Source organism: Podarcis filfolensis (genome assembly GCF_964270895.1).
Source record: "Podarcis filfolensis genome assembly, chromosome: 6".
Lineage (NCBI taxonomy): Eukaryota > Metazoa > Chordata > Lepidosauria > Squamata > Lacertidae > Podarcis > Podarcis filfolensis.
This window is the reverse complement of record NC_139609.1, coordinates 48,428,431-48,443,529: the sequence shown is the minus strand read 5'-3', so window position 1 is coordinate 48,443,529 and position 15,099 is coordinate 48,428,431. Positions and strand designations below refer to the sequence as shown.

Below are 15,099 nucleotides of genomic sequence, written 5' to 3'. Positions count from 1 at the left end.
CCTGAAGGGGATCAGGAAGCAACAGCATGGCAAAAAAGATGAATAAGTTTAACACATGGCAGTGGCTGCACATGACCAGATCAGCATGAAGTAGAAGTGGAATAATTTGGCAATCTACATGGGCTTAAGTAAAGCAGCCACCTGATGCTTACTTCTGTGTTCCAAGCAGTGTTATGAATTGCCCAGTTGTATATGCAAGGGCACCAGAGTTATAGAAAGGGCCTGCTCCAGTTGCTTTGAGTCGAAGCACGGATGTAGGAAGATTTCCCTGCCACATTACAGTACATGGGTATGTAAACCCAGGTATGTAAACAGCAGGGCCTGTTCTGTAATTGACTCAGCACTTCACTTCATTTTCCATTACCTTAGCGGCTTTCTCGCTGACCTCTATGTACCAGAAAACTAATCTGCATTTTTGACTCACACCTGTTCGTAAAATGTCAATTCCTCTGAAACAAAACAATCATCTCAGTTGCTAACTACACCAACGCAAACAGCCGCAGTGCCATATTATAGAAAGTATCAGTTGCTAAATAAGCTGCACTTTCCCTGGGCTTTTCCCAGCCCTGAGCTAGCACCAGTTGAATAATATCATGCCTTGCTGCAGGAGGGCAGGGGGACACCAACACTTGAAAGTAAAAGCAGGGGACACACATGTTCCATTGTTGAAGATGGAGTGTAAACTAAATCAATATAAAGTGAAAGTACCACAAAACAGCATCCACTACTGTAGACCAAAGGAGGCAGCCTTCTGTTAAATGTCTTTTTATTAGTAGGAAGCATTACGCCTCTAAAGAAGATATTGCACTAGTATAATTTTTGTTATAATGACTGGTGATGATATTGTTATTGTAATAATAATAATAATAATAATAATAATAATGATAATAATAATAATAATGATACGCCATGATGATACGTGCAACTAATTAAGTCATAGGTGCTATCCATAGGAGGCTGGAATATTCACACAAGCACATTCATGGGCGTAGCCAGGGTTGTTGGGGGGGCAGAACCCCAGTTTGCTATGTATTTCTATTGATTTTTATTGATTATGGGAGGCAGCTGCCCCTCCCTGCCTCCCCGCTTGGCTACGCCCATGAGCACATTCCATTCAGCACTCTCATTCACAATGGACATGTTAACAGGTAGGAGAAAATATCATTCTTTTCAATGACAACATAATATAGTTTGACAGCTAGGAAAATGCAGTATTCATTCAGCAATGGCTCTGAATCCCCAAGGAACAAATAGGAATCAACATTGTGCAAAACCAAACAAACCATCTCTCTGGAAAGACCCTCAGTGGAGGAATAAAATGGTCTCCTCACATGCAGTTGGGATAACTCCTCATCAACACTACTGCAATGTACAAATACAATCTGCTTAAAATCTCCTTGCAAAATTGGGGACTTTTTTTTTTAAGCAAAGTGATGCAGAAATATAATGGATTGAAATTAAGTATGGAAAAATGAGAAACTAAAAATTCATCTAGAATGTAGAGGCAGGCTCCTCTATATTCAGTAACCACATAATGCAATTCTGTATGGTAAGCCCCTAGAAAAATCCCTTACATCCTGACCAAATTCTTCATGGGAAGAGAATCTTCACTTGTGCCATGCAATCCCCGATTGCTATATCTCTAAATTAGATATTGTAATAGGAAAAGATCCTGTTTATTACAGATGAAAATCATGCAATGTGACCACTGTACCAGCAGCACAATTCGGATAAGGAAAGCATTTAGAAAAACACATCCTGATAGTTCCAAAAAGCAAGGCAACCCACATTGAATAAGGAGGGAAATCTCCACCTCAAATTCTGCTTAAGTATCAGCCATTTCTGATGGCTTGGAGGACAAAAAATGATCGGTTCTAAGCTGAATTAAACGTATGAAGTAATACTAAGAAATTAATTAATGCATTGATCCTCAAACTTTTACTCAACCAGCATTAATAGATTAGGGCATTAGCACTGACTGAAGGGCATTCACAGATTAGGACATTAGCACAAACTGAAGCTCCAATTTTTCACAGGATTAATGCCCATCTCATGTTGTATGTAATATCAAGTAAGCAATCAAGGAAGTAGGGCTGAGAATCCTTTGAGAGAAGCCTAGCTTCAGTCCTGGGCCCATCATCTGAGGCACAGATGAGGTAACATGACATATACACTGAAGCTCAATTTGATCAATAAAACAGGTGAAAGCAGCTAATTGTTTCAAAATGTTGTTGTCCATGTAGCACAGTGATGGCCAAACTTGGCCCTCCAGTTGTTTTGGGACTACAATTCCCATCATCCCTGACCACTGGTCCTGTTAGCTAGGGATGATGGGAGTTGTAGTCTCAAAAGAGCTGGAGGGCCAAGTTTGGCCATCACTGATGTAGCACCTCTAAACATAGATCGGGAGCGGGTTGTGAAGGGCCAATCATCACTGTCGGGAAATGGGAGTGTGCTCAGGCACTGCATAACAGGAATCAAGAGATAACAGGCTCTCCGTGCAGTTAAGAGCTATTACATGGAACCTTTTTAAGTACCAAGTTCCCGGTAAGTAGTACTTCACTCAAGAGGGTAGCATCTTTGGAGAGGATGCTTATGATGCATCTCTTCAATAACTATTACCTAACAAGTATCAGTATTAACACAGAAAATCCAGTGGATGTTAACCAGCAAAGGCATTCTTGGTACAGGGGGCTGAAGCCCTGAGTCTTTTGTACGGGCCCCCATATCTCCTGTCCTTTTGTGCAGGGTCCGCCTTTTTAAAATGCAGGATGTGCATCTAAGTGCAGTGATGGTTAGACCTGAGCCACCTACCAGCTTCATTTGTCTAAAGGTACCCTATAATATTCATGCAAGGTTGTTGCTGATCTGTTTTGTGACCCTTTAAGTACCTAGCAACACTATTGTTAATCAGAGTGGTCAGCAGGACATGCAGCATGTTGCCAAAATAATGCCACATTTGTTGAAAGCAAGATGTTGGTGTGGACAGCCCACTGGCCTGGCCTGTAAATTGTGCTCAAGGCTACACCAGTGTTTCCCCCCCTTGTTTATGAAAAATAGATTCTGGTGTTATACGGAAGGCAAAGCTGTGACTCAGAAAGAGGCAGATAACAAGGTGTGAAGACCCAATGTGGAGAGCTATGGTGCCATGATGGGGATCCTAGCATGGACAGGGCCCTTACCTTGGGCAGCGCAATGGATGAAAGGTAGGAATCTGCCACTCCATACACCCCCAGCCCCTTGTAGGATTGCTCTGCTCTGCCCATCAATTGAACCAGTTTTGTCAACCTGGCACCTTCCAGTTGTTCTGAAGTGCAAGCAGGCTGGGGGTGATAGGAGTTGACGGTCAAAACATCTAGAGGGCATCAAACTGGTGAAGTAAAGGTTGAATTGTATGATATTTTGGGTAGCCAAAGCATTCCCAACTGACACAATAATGCACAGCCAGTCACTCATGCTGTGCTTCTGGTATATATGGTTTCACCTTTACTATCATCTCCACATCTAAAACAACAACAGAAAAGCTCATAGGAACAGCTGACCCATGCCTTAATAACATATTTTGTATTCTAATCTGCTTATTTATTTCACACACAAAATATACCACTTGACTGTAGAAAAAAACAACATCAGAGCAGTTTACGAAAAGATAAAGCAATAGAGTTATCACTAAAAAATTTACAACTGTGATTTAAAAACAAACTGTTCCAACTCCCCTCCCCAATAATGCATACAAAAAAATATTTCATCAGATTATTTGCACCTGGGTGAGAGGATAATTTTCCTTTCTTTGATAATTTTAAAACCTTTTTCAGATATCCCCTCCCACTCTTCATGATCCCTAAAAGCAGAGGATCCAAGATAACACCATCATATGTGGTATCATTCACCACAGTATTTCTGTACTGCTTACAAACATGTAATACTTCCCTGACAATCATGAGCCAAATCTGCAAGAGAGATTGGCAGATAGTGGAGCAGGGTGGGGTCTGTTTCTTCTCTTCACAGTGACCCAGTATTATGAATCTTTCCAGCTCAACAGCCTGGGAGAGCTAACTTAAAACCTGCTCTACAGTTTACCTCCCTGTTGTGGCCTTCACTCCCAGCTCCATCTTGATCCCCAGGCTCTCTTAGCTGGGTCTTCCGCTGGCTCACCTGAACTGTGGGTTGTTGATGAGAGTCCTGAGGGCGGCAGCAAAGGCAGCTGAATCCCCTAGCAGGACAGCTGAGCAAGGAGAGGCCATAGTTAGGGAATGGGCTCCGGATCAGGACCAGGCCTAGGAGAGCAGGGCAGCAGGCATGTTCAGGGGCTCAGCGGGGGCTTCCTTGGCCTGGCTGTCTGTGATAAAGATATAGCTGAGAGAAGTCACGGCTGGCTGGGCGCTCAGCTGCAAGGCAGGAATGCAGAGAAAGGCCAGAAAAGGGGGAAGCAACATAGCTCATTGCCAGGCAACAGCAGCTGCCCAGGCCCTAAAATCCAGCTGCTCTGGGAGGGACCGCAGAAATCCTGAAGGGAAAGGCTTTTGTAAAACGAGGGAGCAACGCGCCAAAACAGGCTGGAGAATGTGGAAAAATGAGAGGGCGGGGGTTAAATGAAAAAGGAAAGGGGGATAGACTCATTCCAGGGGCTGTCTTAAGCAAGCAAACTGGACCTTTGTGTGTTGGGGAAACTGCCTGCATGGGGGGGTTGGGGGGGGGAGATCAGAACCGGCTCAAACTTGGCAGGAGCTTATCCTTGGCATGGGGAGGTCACAGGACTGCCAGCTCCTCTGTCAGCGAAATGAAAATGACACATCTCTGCATCTGGTATCCTCAGTGTTTCTGCTTTGCCACAGAGTTGCTAAGGTCTTTTGCATAATTTCCTGAAGGCATATAGAAATGATTGCTTCATTGTCGCAGAATGCATGTGTGTGTGCACATGTGACAAAAAGAGAGATTGTGATGTGTTGAGGTCATATGACATCCACGTATAACAGACTCCAGCACTATCTTTCTGTCAATAGTAGCTCAGGCCAATGCAGAGGTGTAGACTGGGTGGGGGAAGGTGAGAGGAAATGTTTAGGATCATAGCAACATCCTTAAGACCATATACCTGGCCAGGCACTCAAATAGTTCAAAGGCCTTTGACACTGAGCATCCTGCCTGCTCTCAAAGGGCCAATTCTTAAATTACGGTACCTAATGGGTGTGGTTACTGTTTCTGTGGTTCCCTCCAGGCCAATGTTTTATTGTGGGCATATTTCGCAACATGTGAATTAGTGTCAGATATTGTTGTTGTTGTTGTTGTTACTATTTTATTTATACCCCACCCATCTGGCTGGGTTTCCCCAGCCACTCTTAATTATTCCTCTTTATTAGCTCTGCAATATTTTATTAGTTCTGCAATACTTTCCTAATGCTACTACATTATTGCTATCCAGAGGGCCTATAGCACAGTAAAAATGGGACAAGAAACCCAGAACATCTGCAGGAAGTTACGGAATGTGCACTGATTGGAAATGAAGCAGTATGACCACCCCGAAACTTTTGCAGCCGTGAATAGCATTGAAAGCAGAATCACGTATAACCACCCTGAAAGCATCATAATGAGTGTACAATAAAATGGACGTCCTTAATTATTATGTCTCACAGCTGAAGTAATGTCTGAAGCAGGGATACCACTTGGGAGGAGGGGCAGATAACATCATAACTCCCCATATCCATGCCACAATGCTATCTGGCCCCAAAGGAGAGGTGAAACTAGCAGTGACATGGGGAAAGGGTCATATTATCTGACACACACTCCTACATACACAGGTGACTTGTTTCAGCATCACCAGACTAGTGTGAGAAGTTAAATAAAACATAAGAAGTGGCCCTAGTTAACAGCCCCTGTCACTTTTAGGAGGTACCGGTAGCTCCCATTTGGTCTTTGCCTCTGTGATGCGAATGAGACACTGCTAACACCTACTCCCTCAGGCTTTCATTCAAAGCCAAATACTGCCTTAAACTAACTGGCCTAGCTAATGGTCTGAAGTGGCAGTGCATTGTATCTGTTAAGGCACTTTCAAATGGGCAGGGGTTATGTAGTTCTATCAATGAAGCTAGGTTGGTCTGTTTGTGGATGGGAGCCTTATCAGGAAAGTCGTATTAAAGGTACAGGAGCCTAGCTCAATTTCTGAAACAGTCACTGGGCAACCCCACTTGTAAGTAACCTAAACCTATCCTTAGCTGAGGAGCTGCCCTACATAGGTTTCATGCTGTTGAAATAATATCTTTGGGAGACTGTTGGTCTCCACAAGGCCTTCTGGGGCTGAAGACTCTTTAATCAAATCCTTAAGGTTTACTGCCCAAGGTACTGAAGCCTAGTTAATGTCTTAAGTGAGATGTACATTAGTGGCTTAAAGCACGGCAACTTTGTTTTCCTGCTCAGCATTTCAAGTTGCATTTGCGTGTTGCTGTGTGCACCAGAGATACTTCAGGGACCTGTTTGGTTTTCCCACGCCTGCAACTCCACCACCCTAGAATTTATGAAGCTGTCATCTGACATGTGCAACAGCTGTCTCAAATGTACACCCCTCAGCTTTACTGCAAAGGGGACAAGACTTACATTTTCAAATCAGATGGAAGCTGGTTTGAGGGAAATAACACCAAACAGCAGTATTTCTCAAGAAACTACATGACATATAGGAATTGTGGCAAATGTCATGGATCCCCAGCTTTGAACACCAGTGGTGAGAGTGCACTGGAACCAGAGTGAGCGGTAATGTGTACGCAGACTAAGGTAAAAATTGCTCTCTCCTATCCCCAGAACAAAGTGTGCAATACACTTCCATTTGTATAACTCTCTGCCTGGCAATTAAGTGCTGTTCCTGTCAAAATTGTTTTATTATGCAGGTAAAGAAAGCAGTCTGGGTTAGTCAGAAATCACCTGACCGCAGCTGGACCCCCGCATCGCTTTATTTCCTCTAAAAAGATATACATGGGAAGTGCCTTTTGACTTCTACTTAGATGTCAGATTTGACCCAGCATCAGTGAACACCTTTAGCTGGACAATAGATCAGGCCTGACTGTTTGCAGGAAGTGGATGGCAAGTGCTTGGATGAAGGGTAACCAAAGCTATCACTGGAACTGATGGAGCCACAGGGGAGCTGCAACCACGGCAACCTGATAACATAAGAATAGGTTCAACATTTGATCATAGCCAACTGTATACTTAATGGCACATTCTTCATGTATATGTGTAAATAATAAAATCATGATGGGCTTCTTCCTTCTGGGGAAATGCACTTCAGATAGAGTTTCACCAGTGAAGGAGCAGACAGGACTGAGCACCCCTTCTCCCTGCTATTTATTTGCTCCAAATCACCCCTTCCTGGTGCTGCTTTGCAGTTAAGCAATAGGGCCTGTCACGGTTTCATTACATGCATTCATGTGCAGCTGGTAGCTAGATCATAAGGCTCTGCTGATGGCATCTCAACAAATTTAATCCGGCTTTGAGTAGCTTTAGTCAGCCAATGTACTTTTCTATTTTATTTTGGAATGTGTGTATGTGTCAGAGTGGCAATCTATGCATCATAAGAAAAGGGGACACAGATTTGCACAATATTTGCAGTGCTAATTTATATGCATGGATGCATTTTTTAAAAAAATAATACAGTAATTTTCTTTATATTTAAAAGAAAATACATCTCACCAACTGTGTGGCCTATGTGCCTACTTTCCACTGTTATCCCTTGTTATGGTTCCTTATCTTTAAACCAAATTTGACTTAGGTAGCCCTTGAAATAGAGGACTGTACTCTGCCAGCACTTCAAATGGAGGAATGTCCCCTTTATGGTAGGACACATGGGCATCTGTGTTGGGGTGTGTGTGTGTGTGCAATTATGCTATAATTAATGTTATCTAATAAATAATACAGTTGTACCGCAGGTTACAGACGCTTCAGGTTACAGACGCTTCAGGTTACAGACTCTGCTAACCCAGAAATAGTACCTTGGTTTAAGAACTTTGTTTCGGGATGAGAAGAGAAATCGCGCAGCGGCGGCGCAGTGGCAGCGGGAGGCCCCATTAGCTAAAGTGGTACCTCAGGTTAAGAACAGTTTCAGGTTAAGAACGGACCTCCAGAATAAATTAAGTTATTAACCTGACATAGGACGCAGGTGGCGCTGTGGGTAAAAGCCTCAGCGCCTAGGACTTGCCGATCGAAAGGTCGGCGGTTCGAATCCCTGCGGCGGGGTGCGCTCCCGTTGCTCGGTCCCAGCGCCTGCCAACCTAGCAGTTCGAAAGCACCTCCGGGTGCAAGTAGATAAATAGGGACCGCTTACTAGCGGGAAGGTAAACGGCGTTCCGTGTGCTGCGCTGGCTCACCAGATGCAGCTTGTCACACTGGCCATGTGACCCGGAAGTGTCTGCGGACAGCGCTGGCTCCCGGCCTCTAGAGTGAGATGAGCGCACAACCCTAGAGTCTGTCAAGACTGGCCCGTACGGGCAGGGGTACCTTTACCTTTACCTTAACCTGACATACCACTGTATTGACTAACCAAATAGTACAAACTATTTCTGGAATACAAGGTACTCAGTAGGTTTTTTTAAGAGCCATGCTGTTCTGGAACCAGTAACAAACCTTGTAAAATAAACATATTATTATAAAGTTTCTTCTTTCCTTTCCATTAGGCACACTAAGGAAAAGGAGAGCAAATAAATGAAATCCAGTTGTTGCAACTGGCAATTCCAAAATAAGCCCATTGTGAGGCGGTGTTTTGTCTACATAGCAGGACTTGGGACTACAGTGAGAATGAGGGTCAAACTTTAATTGTGTGGATGAAGCTCATGCAATTCGCAAGTCCATGGGAAGTCTGAGGAGCCTCATAACTGTGTAGTGGGAAGGAAAGAGAGAGTTAAACTGTCTCTGCCATGGTACTGACTTCCCCACCACACCCAGCCTACAAAGATCCTCTGCTCTGAAGCTGATCTTTGCTGTTCATAGGAATCCTCCCTGTTTGCCAAAGGTAGGTTCACTTAAAATGCATACAGCAGCTTCAAAGAGGGCACAGTTTTTTCAGGAGTGTGGCAGGAAGAGAAGGAGTTCCTGGGCTCCTCCAGAATTTCACATTCATGATTATTCGGTGCTCATGATGCTACCTGGGCAGTCATACACAATCCCACTTTCAATGCTGTTTGAGGTTTTGAGGTTGTATGGCTTTGTTTCCATTCACTATATATCCTGTAACTTCCTGCTGGTTTACTTTTGTCCTGCTGAAGTCGTGTGCAGCTCCTCCAGACAGCAATAATGAGGTAGCTTTGGGGAAGCATCACAGAACAAACCAGCAAAGCAGAATAAACCTGCCACTAATGCATTATCATTGTGTCAAGGACATGTTGAAGAATATACCTTCAATCAAACACCAGTCTGGAGAGATCTCCTCTCTCTCTCTCCCAAGGTTCCAAGGCTGCTGAAGTTCATGCAGTTAATATCACATCCAGTTTGGACAACAAGCTATATTCAGCTATGAACCATAGACACAAATAGGAAGGGAAAGGTGGGGTCAGAATGTATGACCTCATGGAGGCCCCTTGACTGAGAACAGAACCCCATTAGCTTGGCCTAGCACTTTAGTGGCTACAAGGGACATTAGGCCATAACCAAATATTTCCTCTGCCCCCCCTCCCCATGAAGCATAGAGGCATTAACTGCCACACACACACTCTAATCTGTGCAAAAATAATGTGAGTGAGACAGTCTCCACGGAGACCATGTATTTCGGGTGGCAGCCTGCCCAGTCCTCCTGCAATGCCTTTGATGCCTCTCCCCATTGAACTGTCACATTAAACAGCCAATGATTTACCAGGGGAGGGGAGGGAGCTGAATAAGGCAGGGAGGTAGGGGCGAGGGCATTGGCAGGTCCTTGCAACAAGCCTGAGCAAGCTTTAGCAAGATGAAGGGTATTAAACAGCTTCTACAGACTATCTCTTGACCACGGATGTAGCAGGACTCAACTTCTATCAAGCCCACTGGCCTCTGTGTGAGGCTTCGTTGCTTCCAGGTAAGATAGGCCAGACTCAAACATCACTGTGGTCCATCTCTATAAATCACACCTTTTGCTGACTGAGCAAAATATTTTGCTGATGTTTTCAATGATTTTCTCGCATGCTTTGGAACTCATGTGTGCTGCGCACACAAGATCACTTAATGGGAATTAATTACCTGTAATCACATTTTAGTCATCCTTTTTGCTTAATCAGTATCAGGTGAGGTTAAGCATGTGCCTATTTTTCACCTAATGAGTATTTGAAAATGGAAAAGGGAGATTTATACTGTTCTGTTTAGTTAATCTGACCTAAAATGCAAAAGGTTACCAGATGGTTGTGAGAATACTTCCATTACTTTCAGTTGAAAGACCCAGGGCTTTTTTTCAACCAGAACTTGCCCAAATTCAGTTCCAGCACCTGTCAGGTGGGTGCCATTGCCATTATAAGAGAACAGGGGAGGTGTTCATGGTGTGTTCCAGCACCTCTTTTTCTAGAAAAATATCATTGGCCATGGGAAATCATTCCTTTCTTGTTTTTCTGTGGTCGTTTGAATAAAGGCCATTGAAGTCAGTTGAAAAAGTAATAGATCTGTACTGTTATCATGTAAACGTTTCCTTAAAAGATAGGATCCTGTTTCTAATCAAATTAGCCATATTTTACTTAATTTCCTAACCTGCTCTATCTCCAAGAGCTTAAGGCGCCTACAGTCCTACAAAAATGTCATTATAAATAGACTATGCCAAATAAATCATAGGATTAAATCATTAAAAAAATTAAAAATGGGTTTTTAAAAATAGCAAAGAAAGGAAAGGAAAGGAAATCAAGTCTTGATTTATCCCTACATAGATGTGATCTCTAGTATGCACCCTCACTCACTTTCAGGCAGTTTGTAGTATGTATTGCTTCCAATCCCAACAGAAAAGAAGTGAAGAAGGCTCTGAAATAATTTTTGCAGCTGTTCTTTCCACTCTTCCTTCTTGGTTTTAATGTCCCTGGCAATGACCCATTTATTCCACTTCCTTTGATGTTTTTTTTCTTAAGACTCTTGCCTCATGGAATCTGGAGTTACAGACTTATTGGAAAATCTCAGTTTTCATGTGTAATTTTTAAACGTAATAAAACTACCTTTTGAGCTAAAGGTTTATTTCCTGCAACGATTGACTAATTCCTTAGAACTTGGCTTGCACCAGTATTCTAGAAAACAGCCAGTCTGGGGATGCAAGTTTCAACCAGAGATGCAATGGGCAGGACCTGCTTTCAACCCCCGCTTCCTAGAACCACTCTCACCCCTCCCCAACACCTTTTTCCTTGATGGACGGATCCAGCCTCTGAGCCTGGATGAGGTAGACCAGGGAAGGAGTCACGTCCTCTATCCCAAGCGCCATCCCTTTCTTTCTTTCATCCATCTGTCCTTTCTTAACATATTTATCCACTGCCCTTTTGCCCAATAATGTGCCCCCCTCCCAGGGCAGTAAACCAAACAAATCAAGCCTAAATCTCAATAAAAACATGCAAACTTAAAAACAAACCTAAAATAGCAACCAAAAGCATCCAAAAATAACAGAATAAAGTCATGCAATGACATTCTCAGATACTCTGGGCACATAGACATTTGTACGTTGCTGGTTTTGCCTGGTGTTTGAAGGAGGGAGTCAACATTTTCTTTTTGAGGAATGCTCCTGTAAATAAGGCAGGGACGCGGGTGGCGCTGTGGGTTAAACCACAGAGCCTATGGCGTGCTGATCAGAAGGTCGGCGGCTCGAATCCCCGGGACGGGGTGAGCTCCCGTTGCTCGGTCCCTGCTCCTGCCAACCTAGCAGTTCGAAAGCACGCCAAAGTGCAAGTAGATAAAAAGGTACCGCTCCGGCGGGAAGGTAAACGGCGTTTCCGTGCGCTGCTCTGGTTCGCCTGAAGCGGCTTAGTCATGCTGGCCACATGACCTGGAAGCTGTACGTCGGCTCCCTCGGCCAATAAAGCAAGATGAGCGCCACAACCCCAGAGTCACGACTGGACCTAATGGTCAGGGGTCCCTTTACCCTTTACCTGTAAATAAACTTTTGTCCAGATGAACAAAGAAATGGGTTGCTGGGAGTACAGTGGCCCTAGTGAGCAGCAATGTATCAATGTAATTTAGTTTTTCTTTCCCTTGTGTCCCAGGAGTTGATTACCACTTAGGCATGGCAGAGCAGCCTCAGGTACTGTCCCAGGAAACTCTAAACCAGATGATGTCCTCAGAGGGCACGGACTCTGGCCATCCGAAGGCAGGGCCACTCTCTCTCCCCCTGCACTCCCAGTCAACAGATATGGCACCCAAGCCACTACTTCGCTTGCAGAGTATTGAAGAAGGGAAAGGCCCCTTTCCACCATCCCGGAGAAGCTCCATCATGAGCATCCTCAATGCCCCCTTTCCCAGCAGGAGGAACTCGCTGGCTGCTGGGGGAAGGCGGCTCTCCATTGGACCCTGGATGCATTGTGGCCGAGTGAGTTTCTCTGGGTTACCACTCTTTGAGCCCATGCGGGAGACGCACTATGAAAATAGCTACAAGACGAAGCCAGATGAAGGCTGCAAATTTAATGCCTCCCAAGTGCAGCAAGTTCTTGAATCTGTCCTAGCCACCTACCTAGGGGATGCCAAGTATAACCCTGCAAACGGCGGGCAGGTAGCCAAGAACCTGTCAGACCTCATCCGGAACAGAATCAAAGAGCTGATCCCACCTCGCTACAAGCTGGTGTGTAATGTCTTTCTGGGCCAACAGGCCAACCAAGGTCTGCGCATTGCTAGTCAATCCCTCTGGGATGTGGAGAATGACAGTTTTGCATCTGCCACTTTCACTAACTCATCACTCTTTGTTGTGGCCACAGTTCATGGACTCTATTTTGAATGAGTTTGCTTTGCTGATCCTAAAGTTCCCTCTCCCTTACCTGCTGTGACAAGCTAGCAATAAAATAAATGCATAATGTGACTTGGGTAGTTATTACCCATATTTAATTTAAGTTGATATGAAATAGTGGAAGAATTTAATATCCGTAGTATTATTTGTCAGATAAAAATGTATTACAGTACAGTTGTATCTTGGAAGTCGAACGGAATCTGTTCTGGAAGTCCGTTCGACTTCCAAAACGTTCAAAAACCAAATTGCGGCTTCTGATTGGCTGCAGGAAGCTCCTGCAGCCATTCAGAAGCTGCGGAAGCCCCACTGGACGTTCGGGTTCCAAAAGAACGTTCGCAAACTGGAACAATCACTTCCAGGTTTGTGGTGTTCGGGAGCCAAAATGTCTGAGTTCCAGGGCATTCGACAACCAAGGTACGACTGTAATATGAAATAGAAGGGTTCTGGTGGCTCAGGAGCTATTAGTTTCTTTTTAGCTTAACTTTAGGCTGCTTATTTACCTACACATAGACAGTACAATATATAGAGAGTAATATATTCTAGCATCAAACTAATTCCCAAAGACATGAAAGAACCATGAGTGCAGTGAAAATAGCTACCAGCGCAGTTTTGCAAACACTCAAAGGAGTTTACAGAGCATTAAACTACATAGATTCTACAGCAGTTCTCAGGCTTCTGCTTGTGCAAGATGTTTTGTAACCACTTGTGCAAGCAGAAGAACACTGGGAACCTTTTCCACAAGTAGAAAGGTATCTTTCTTCATGCACAAGTTGTAAGAGCCTCTATCTGTATCTCCCTATGACCAAATACAGTTGCTTATGGAAAACATGCATCTACTGCTGATTCAGTACATATCAGCATCAACTTCATGAGAAAAGCAAGTACAGAAAAGGCATGAAATATTCATAAATACCAATGTATTTCCATCTACTGTACAGTGTGGAGATGACTCAAAGTTAGGACACTGGCTTCAACTGTAACAATCTTGGATCTGGGTGCCTGTATTTGCCATGAATTCTCTGCAAGGTGCTACAAGAAGTTACAGGCTTACCGTAATTTAAACCCGTTGCTAGAAGATACCGTTTTTCATGTGGGTGTGCTTTGAACAGTTTGTATCTGAGCAATTATCTGATTGTGCCAGAAAAATAATTCCATCTATCAACCCACTTGCCAGTACAGTGTCTCTCAGATGAATAAGAAAAATCTCCATGAGACTTTTTTTCCTTTTGGTAGGTATGAGGGTGTGGAGATGAGATGGAATAGACTAACTCCATGACCTCAGGAGGCTCTAACATCTCAAGCCATCTTAATAAGCTTTTCACATTATGCTGCAGCCAACATTCAGAAAAAGTCTCATTGCTGATTAAGGATGACAACTTTCTTCACCCTGATAAACATTTGACAAATCAAGACACAGCAAACAAAGGCTACAATCCATGCACACTTAATGGTGAATACATGTACATATGACCAAGCATTAAATTTAACAAGCCAATCACCACATGTAGGAGGAAGTGTTGGGCTAGGACCTGGGAGACCAGGGTTCAAATTCCCACTCAGTTATGAAGCTCACTGGATGACTTTGGGCCAATCACCACCTCTCAGCTTAACTTAACCTTACAGGGGTTTTGTGAGGGTAAAATGGGGAGGGGAGGACCATAAATACTACCTTGAGCTTCTGGGAGGAAAGGTGGGGTAGAAATCAATAAATAAATCCAGCAGAGCTCATCTTAAGGAGTCTGCCATTGTTCAGTTTTGCATGGTAATTCAATTAAATACATGCACATTTTGGCTGTTGCCAGTCTGAGAATGACCTAGGAGAACCCCCTCAGTCCAGTTCAAAAACAGCCAGTTCGCAACCTTACACAGAGCACTCCTGCCCTAAAATAACTCCTTTCCATTTTTTACAACAGCTGCCCCATTTCTGCAGACACCAGATATGCTTCAGTAAGCCTCTGATGGCAACAGCACCAAGAGAAGGGATGTCAGGGCACCAAACAAAGCAGGTGGCTTTGTCTAACGCACACTGTTGCACATGACCTCAACCCAGAGGAAATTCCTTTGCGCACTCATCAAAAATAGTAGTAAAATAAGAGGCTAGAGGTAACAAGGTGACAACAAAAGCAGTCAGCAAAAGGTGGGAAACATACGCCAAGTACCTCCAATAATTCCTAAAGGGGGTTCATTTTGGACAGGTC

General features: G+C 43.9%; 2 protein-coding genes across 2 annotated transcripts in view; one reads left to right on the top strand and one right to left on the bottom strand.

Moving 5' to 3' along the window:
- Positions 1-4,620, bottom strand: part of BTBD19 (BTB domain containing 19) — a 54,651-nt gene extending 50,031 nt beyond the window's left edge. The window contains exon 1 of the mRNA XM_083620213.1: positions 4,156-4,620. Within this exon, the coding sequence (XP_083476339.1) occupies positions 4,156-4,244 (89 nt within the window). The 5' untranslated portion in view covers positions 4,245-4,620. The remainder of the gene's footprint in view (positions 1-4,155) is intronic.
- Positions 4,621-9,771: 5,151 nt separating this feature from the next.
- Positions 9,772-12,932, top strand: DYNLT4 (dynein light chain Tctex-type 4). The gene is made up of 2 exons (XM_083619334.1): positions 9,772-10,024; positions 12,168-12,932. The coding sequence occupies exon 2, from the start codon at positions 12,188-12,190 to the stop codon at positions 12,893-12,895; it is 708 nt and encodes a 235-aa protein (XP_083475460.1). The 5' UTR covers positions 9,772-10,024; positions 12,168-12,187; the 3' UTR covers positions 12,896-12,932.
- Positions 12,933-15,099: the final 2,167 nt, after the last annotated feature.

What these genes read in the sequence shown, in the direction of transcription:
- DYNLT4 (XM_083619334.1), top strand. Translation starts at nt 12,188, where the DNA reads ATGGCAGAGCAGCCTCAGGTACTGTCCCAGGAAACTCTAAACCAGATG.